The 7,914-nt window shown below is 38.5% G+C and overlaps 2 protein-coding genes across 2 annotated transcripts in view; one reads left to right on the top strand and one right to left on the bottom strand.

The window, feature by feature from the left end:
- CCDC152 (coiled-coil domain containing 152) overlaps positions 1-7,877 on the top strand; it is a 36,993-nt gene extending 29,116 nt beyond the window's left edge. The window contains exons 6-8 of the mRNA XM_010832811.1: positions 4,291-4,418; positions 5,746-5,829; positions 6,363-7,877. Of these exons, the coding sequence (XP_010831113.1) occupies positions 4,291-4,418; positions 5,746-5,829; positions 6,363-6,512 (362 nt within the window). The 3' untranslated portion in view covers positions 6,513-7,877. The remainder of the gene's footprint in view (positions 1-4,290; positions 4,419-5,745; positions 5,830-6,362) is intronic.
- The window catches only part of SEPP1 (selenoprotein P, plasma, 1), a 9,718-nt gene continuing 8,419 nt past the window's right edge, over positions 6,616-7,914 (bottom strand). The window contains 1 exon segment of the mRNA XM_010832812.1: positions 6,616-7,914. This exon segment is cut by the window's right edge and continues 30 nt beyond it. Coding sequence (XP_010831114.1) covers positions 7,396-7,914 — 519 coding nt within the window. The 3' untranslated portion in view covers positions 6,616-7,395.

Genomic DNA, 7,914 nt, shown 5'->3' with positions numbered 1-7,914 from the left:
AAGCTGAAACTCCAATACTTTGGCCACCTGATGCAAAGAGTTGACTCATTGGAAAAGACCCTGATGCTGGGAGGGATTAGGGGCAGGAGGAGAAGGGGACGACAGAGGATGAGATGGCTGGATGGCATCACCGACTCGATGGACCTGAGTTTGAGTGAACTCCAGGAGTTGGTGATGGACAGGGAGGCCTGGCGTGCTGCAATTCATGGGGTCGCAGAGAGTTGGACACGACTGAGCGACTGAACTGCAGATACCATAAAAAAACTTACATGCATATATAATTTTTTTCAGTAATTACCAGTATTCTTGAGTAAACACTGCCTTTACACATCTCAATTTAGGTTTGTTGCTTTCTTTATACTTATGTGATATAAATTACATTTATAAATTGGACTCATGGAGTTTGAATTTAACATTTATGTAAGATAGTTAATATTATTGTAAAATTAATATAAAATGTAAGTTAGCTTTGATATTTATATACTCATCATATTGAATATAATTTCACTAAGAAATTATATTCACTATTCACTAAGAATGAAATGTAATTTCTCTAAGAAATTATATTCAATATTCAATAAGAATGAAATATTCTTCCTTTAGCAAAGTAGGTCTCATGAACTAATGTTGAGAGTTAACTGGTTTCATAAAGGTATTAAAAAGTTTCTTAACAAGCCTAGATGCACACCGTATGCAAAAATTAACTTGAATAATAGATCTGAATGTAAACCTATATCTATAAAACAGCCAGAAGAAAGCATAGCAGATAATCTTTGTGACCCTGAGTTAGCCACAGTTTCTTACAAAGAAACACAAAGCACAAACAATAAAGGAAAAAATTCTAAATTGAACATCAAAAACTATTAACTTCTGTCCTTCAACACAAAAGAAAATGAAAAGACAGGCTACAGACCAGTAGATAATACTTACAAACGCATAACTGATAAAGAACTTATGTTCAAAAATCTATAAGGAACTCTTAATTCAATAATAAGTCAAACAACCCAATAAGGAAAGGAACAAAATACTTGGACACAAATAATATATACAGATGAAAATAAACACATGAAAACATGTTCAACATAATTGGTTTGTAGAAAAATGCAAATTAAAACCACAGTGAGATACCACATTGCACCTTCTGTTGTTGTTCACTCAGTCATGTCCGACTCTCTGCGACCCCGTGGACTCAAAACCTCAGTGCCAAGTGTTGGTGAGGGTATGGAGCATTGGAATTCTCATACATTACCAGTGGGACTGTAAAATTACACAACCACTTTAGAAAAGAGTTTTGCTGTTTCTTTGGGTTCTCTGAGAAGCAGATGCCTAGATAGAATTAGACATTCAAGAGATTTGTAAAGGAAAACATTTGTGAAGATAGATAGGGAGGGAACTGGGGGAGATGGGTTAGCTGTTACAGGTTGAACCGATGTGAAAAAGAGAAGGAAGAAAGGTGTGCTGGACAGGAGAAGTCAGTCTGTGACACATTTATAAGAAAAAAGTCAGCAAAGTTGGGCCAAAGTTGCCCATCAACCAAGTTCTACAACTCTCAGGAACAACTCTGCCTTAGTATCCATGCCAAGTTCAGTCAGTGGCTAGGAGCAGCTCTTGGGAATCGTGACCTCAGCATAAACATGGTCATGAAAAGCAATGAGTCAGTTACGGTCCCTGAAGTTGGAGATCTGAAAGATGCATTTTCATGGGCACAACAGTTCCCTCCTTATGCTACACGTACCTCCTTCTCCATTGGAGTTCAGGCAGCAGGTTCTCCATACTTCTATGGACGTTTCTTCCTCAGGAGAAACCTAGAAGAGGGGTTGTTGAAGTGTTCTTCCTCCTAGGGACCTAATTGTGTATTTTCAGCCAGCAGGTTCTAGGTCAAAACCTTGGTTCAGGTTAGGAAACTGAGCAAAAAATAATTTTTAATGGGGCCATGTGCCCTCAGCCTCCTGTTCCTCCATTCTTATTTCTTTTGTACTTGTTAAGCAGCATTTACTGCTCATCTGTTAACTAACTCTATGATTCTCAAAAATACCCCTTTGGCTGCTTTCTGACCTTTCTGGTCATTATAGTAATTGTGGCCTCCTGGCTTCTGGCAGTTAAACACCATCATCTGGCTTCTATAACTTGGTGGGGGAAGGGGGACACCATTCATGAATATTAATGAGCCCAACTTTATAACCTCTTACTGGCAGCCCTAACTTGCAGATAAGAGTGAAAGTTGAACTTCTTGGTGATGCTGGTTTGTCTCTCACCAGCACATTCCCTGTGGCTTGATTAATAGTGTGCCTTCTGTGTCCTCCTAAGGAACATAATCCTTTGGTGCGTTTTCTTGCCTCACAAGATACATCTACTCAAGCATGCCAACTTTTGAGAGCCTCCTTATACCTTTCTCGCTAGCTGCCAGGGCATCCCAGGTGTTGCCATTTCACTCTGTTTTGGCCAGTGCTTTCTCTAGAGGTCTAAGGCTACTCCAACAGAATTTGCCCCATATCCTGGGTCCTTGCTAGGGTATTATGTCCCCTGACCCTAAAGAGTATCTTCAAGTCTATTAATTCTTGCTTACCTAAGTCTTAATTTCTGTCGTCTTCTATCCAGCACCCTCAAAAGTGCCTTCTCAAAGGTATTCACATGGCTCTTCCCAATACAACCTAGCTAATTCTTGCAGCTCTTTGGGGTATATTCACTTTCCCCACTTACCAGCCCCGGTACTCCCCCAGCCAGGTGATACTGAGCTTTAACCCTAGTTATTAGCCTAGCCACCAAAAGAAGAGGCTGGGGCAGTTTTGGAGAAGAGCCTCTGTAGCATCTTTCATCAGTTAAGCTAAGGGCTAGCTCTTCCTAGGAAAAGGTAGGTCACTTCTGCCAATTCTGAGCATTTAGGGGAGCTGTCAAAGCAGTTTCCTCATAGGCATTGATCCAGATACCCCTGTCCTATTTTTTAGGATATTAGGTGTTTCCAACCAGGATTTAGCATGGCACACCTGTTTCTGCTGAGCATTTAAACCTCTCTGGAGTTCTGCAACTTTAATGATTAGATTCTGTTGCTCAGCTGTGCCTGCGCTTCCACTAGAGTTTGTAAGAGCCTGTCTATGGGCTTCCAAAGAGACCCTCTGACTCTCACACCTGTTCTTTAAATCTTTACCTTCTAACAGCTCTGTTTCTTATTATCCCAATGCAGGTAGATGTAAGAGACGCGGGTTCGATCCCTGGGTTGGGAAGATCCCCCAGAGGAAGGCACAGCAACTCACCTCCAGTATTCTTGCCTGGAGAATCCCAGAGACAGAGGACCCTGGTGGTCCATGGGGTCACAAAGAGTCAGATACAACTGAACCAGCTGAGCATACACACACAGGAAGTCAATTTAATTTAGCGATAAATAACTCTCCTGTCTTTGTGGGCTTTGTTTCTCATCTTTCAAATGTCTGAACTATTATACCTACAAGGCATTCACCTCCACCAGGACATTTTCCCAGATAACTGCTGATAAAACCTTCAGTGGGCTTCCCTGGTGGCTCAGTGGTAAAGAATCTGCCTACCAATGCAGGAGAGGTGGGTTCAGTCCCTAGGCTGGGATGATCCTCTGGAGAAGGAGATGGCTACCTAACTCAGGTATTCTTGCCTGGGAAATCCCATGGACAGAGGAGCCTAGCAGGCTACACTCCACGGGGTCACAAAAGATTTGGACATAACTTAACGACTAAACAACAACAACAAAATCTTGAGTAATCAGACCCCTGTGGTGTACTAGGAACTCCCAGTCCTCCACATACCACTGATGATGGCGTCCTCTTCCTCACAAAGTGGTAAGTGCCCATCCTAACTGTTTCTTGTGCTGATTCAGATCCTCCAAGGAACCACCGAGATGGGAGTAGAAACTCAGAAATTTACTGGACAAAAATGCCTATGAAGGGAAATAGTGAGGGAGCCAGAACAAGCTGGTATAGCTCTAGTCATCCTGTGATGTGAAGCCCTCTATACATAGGAACCCAGGCTTTGTGTGTCTCTTTAACCAATAAATCTCCTATTCTCCAGGCATTCAGAGAACATTATTCTCTAGATATTTAAGAGTACAAATTAGTTTACTTATTCAAAAGCATTCAATGGGCAGCCCTTTTGTTTCAATCATTTTTAAGGGACTTGTTAAAAATATATAAAAGCTACCCTGCACATAAACAGTTTCTAAAATACGTTTTTATTAATAAATTGTACTTTCTTGTCATTTTTTAAAATACAAAAAAGTAATCTTCTAAGATTTTTGAAATGTTACGGTGAATTTTTTTTATTCAGTCAAATTAAGCGAAGAAAAGAATAAAGAACTGATAGAGAAAAAGGAGTTGGAAATTTCCGAGTTAAATGCAAAGTTAAGAACTCAAGAAAGGGAAAAACAAAATGAAATGATCAAACTACAGCTAGAGGTAAGTGTTTAAGGCTCTGCTGAATTTGAGGATACATCCCTTAGACTAGGCCATTCTTTGTCATCACAGTGAGATAAATTTCAGGATTAGAAACAAGCCTGTGAGACAGTTTCACACATGCTTATTCTTCATCCATAGCATGCAATGCTCAAACCCTGCACAACTGTTACACTGCCTTTCAGCACTTGGCCTCAAGGTGGGACTCCAGTCGTTCAAAAGGTGCTGATTTCCACAGAGGGTCCTATCTCCTCTGCCTGCAGAGACAGCTCAAAGATTACCTACATTTGATAGCTGAGTCAATGCAGCCAAAAGGACTACTGTTCTAGCAGTAGGGAGAGTGTTTCTAATCCTTAACGTTACTCTCTTCTCAGCAGTAATTGTGAAACCCTAATGAACCAACTGGAAGTTTTTCATTTACAATAAATAACTATTTTTTTCCTAATAAATGTGTAGAAAGATAGATGGTGAAGAATCTGCCTGCAATGCAGGAAACCTGGGTTCAGTCCCTCGGTTGGGAAGATACCCTGGAGAAGGGAACAACTACCCACTGCAGTATTCCGACCTGGAGAATCCCATGGACTATACAGTCTATAGGGTCACAAAGAGCCGGACACGACTGAGCGACTTTTACTTGCTATTCATCTTCATTGTAACTATCCATTCTCTCCCCAAACCAGAACACGATCTCACTGAGTTTATTCTTAGTTCACACTATAAACTCAACCTGAAGGAAAAATAATTGAAGATTTTGCAAAAAAACATGACCTGTAAGAATGGCCCATGAGAATTTTTTTAACCTGATACAGCTTAATGTCAAACCAGCAAGCATTCAAACTAAATCAGTAAAATCATATCCAAATTCTACTATTTAGCCTCACAGTTTCTATAGAAGGGTATTTAAATGTTTTCCCATGACTGTTGATTACACTACATTTTCTTTACAAAATACACTCATAGCAACATGAAAGTATTTTTATCTACCTTTAAGTTCATGAGATTCTCAACCCTAGTTAACTAGATTCTTAACCCTACATGATAGAATCAATGGATGTCTTGAGGAAAAATGCTCCTGACCCCAGCCCAGAATCTCTAAGGTAGTATCCAGGTATTCGGTTCTTTAAAAAACCTGCCCAGATAATTTTAAAGTGCAGCTGGGGTCAATCTTGTTTGGGTAATCCTTGTTCTGAAGACTTTTCTATCTTCTGTTATACAGTGAATACAATTGAACTACAGATGATACATCTAAGAATATAGTGGATTATATTTATAGAAACAATTGTTTCATTTAACTAGAATGTTCTCAACTTTCTTTTTAAACTTGATTCAGTTTGATGCCAAGCTAGCAAGAGTTCAAACTAAAACAAAATCATATCCAGATTCTACTGTTTCACCACACAGTATCTACAAAAGGGTACGTGAGTTTTTCTTCCATGATTGTTGCTCAAAAAAATTCTTAATGTGTTTCCATAAAAGTTATATTTAAAACAATATACTTAGCAGTTTTCCTGAAAATATATTTATCCCACTATGAGACATTAAATTTTTAATAATCTTTGTAAGTCACTTTCAATTTAAACTAGTAAATCTTAGTAGTAAATTAAAACATTAGATAAGTCCTTTGACTCTTTGGACTATCTCAGGAATTCCACAGTGTATTTTGAACTAAAGCTGACTTACTATTCTGAAGTTGTTTAGATACTCAGATAGCATATTTCTTCTTGTTCAACAAATAGTGCTAATGTGTGTTTTTTGTCCTTACACCAGTTTTACCCTGTTAATGCCTACATAAACAAAATTATAGACCTTTTAAAATATGGTATCTTTTTAAATACCTTCTTCTACTTAAACCAGAAGCATCGTTTTTGCTGTTTTGTTGTTCCTTGTATTAATACTTAGTTGTATTATTTATGAACTGCAATAACAAAATTGTTCTGCTCCATTTAGAAACTTCAACATCTTCAGGAAGAAAAAGACAAGGAGATTGCAGTTCTTCGTAATACCGTTCGTGATTTAGAACAACGCCTCTCTGTCAGCAAAGATTCTCAAGTTAAACTTGTTGGCAAAGATCCTCGCTTTAAACGTAGACGGTTTTGAGTAGATTCATTAGTTGCTATTTAATTTCTTTAAAAGCAGTTGAAAATTAATTTTGATTGTCAATATAACATACTACCTAAGTAATAACAACAATGAAAACAAAAAGCTTTAAACTTTTTTATTGAATTTAAACATCCACATTTTTGCCAGTCCTGTTCTACATTTCTGCTTAACAGTATTGACCATAAAAAAAATTCAGGTTTATAGGACCTGGTTTGCCTATTGAACCATCATTGACTATGGAAATACTTTCTAAGCAATCAAGAGTTAGACAACATTCTTTTATCTTTTCCCATCTATCTTTCAAGATTGGCAAAAAAACAAGATATAAAGGCTTCATTCATATATGATAGTAAAAATCAAGATATGAGTCTTAGATATAGAAAAGTATAAATGAATATCTAAAATGTAATCATAGCAAAGTATTCATGTGTATTTCTGGGTCTGAAAAGACAGAATTCACTTCTTGCTTTAAAGGTTTAATCTGTTAAAAACCTAAGATTAAAAAGACGAAGATAACATTGTTTTGAGAAATAAGAAAGTGGAGAACATGTCTTTGTTGTTCTTCCTCCATTCTCAGTTGCCAACCATCCAACAGAAACCCCTAGGTTATAGTTTATGTTTCTGTTCTCATTAACGCAAGTAGAATACTGGAAAAAGAAAAAGAAAGACATGCTAACCAAACGCTGCAACCACCTCTCAGCTGAATAAAAATATGGTTTGGGTCAAAATTTCTTTGACTTAAATTTTATGGAAGTCAATTTCTCCATGTTTGCACAAATCCAATTCCTATTTTTGGATCACTGTTAATTAGGTACCTTATACAAATGCTGGAAATGCAATTGTGTAGATTGACTTGGGGAATATATCCAATTTCATATATTTAATTTGAAGGTCATTTTCACATTTTGGCCTTATTTTTTCAGCTTCACTTGGTGCTGGCTTCTGTGGGGTTGAGCTGCTGACCTGCTGCCTGTCAGGCAGCTGGAGGCAAACGTCACTGTCAAGATTCAATGACATTCTCCTCCGCCAAAAGGCCCTGTCAGCTACACAAAGAGGGGAGCTTTTCTGTACACTGTCAGGTGATTGCAGACCCTGTTTTTTCAAATACCAGATGTCGACAGTGGCAACAGCAGCTACTCAAAGCAGATTCTGAATCTTTGGGAAACTGTCAGAGTAACTGATTTATGCATCTCTTTCGTCAGAGCTTCTTTTGTGGAAGAGAAGGTTGTAAACTTTCACTTCCTACTGGTGTATCACAGTTATCTGAGTGACCCTGTCTTTGGGGACCCTTGTGCCTGTGGTGGTGGTGATGAAGACCTGAAGGAGGGGGATTCTCAGGGGTATCTGGTGTGTCTGGTTTTGGAGACTCTGAAAGATGAGCATTTTCATGAAGCTGATG

This window comes from Bison bison, unplaced genomic scaffold (assembly GCF_000754665.1).
Source record: "Bison bison bison isolate TAMUID 2011002044 unplaced genomic scaffold, Bison_UMD1.0 scf7180017862275, whole genome shotgun sequence".
Taxonomy (NCBI): Eukaryota; Metazoa; Chordata; class Mammalia; order Artiodactyla; family Bovidae; genus Bison; species Bison bison.
This window is presented reverse-complemented; position numbering and strand designations above follow the sequence as displayed.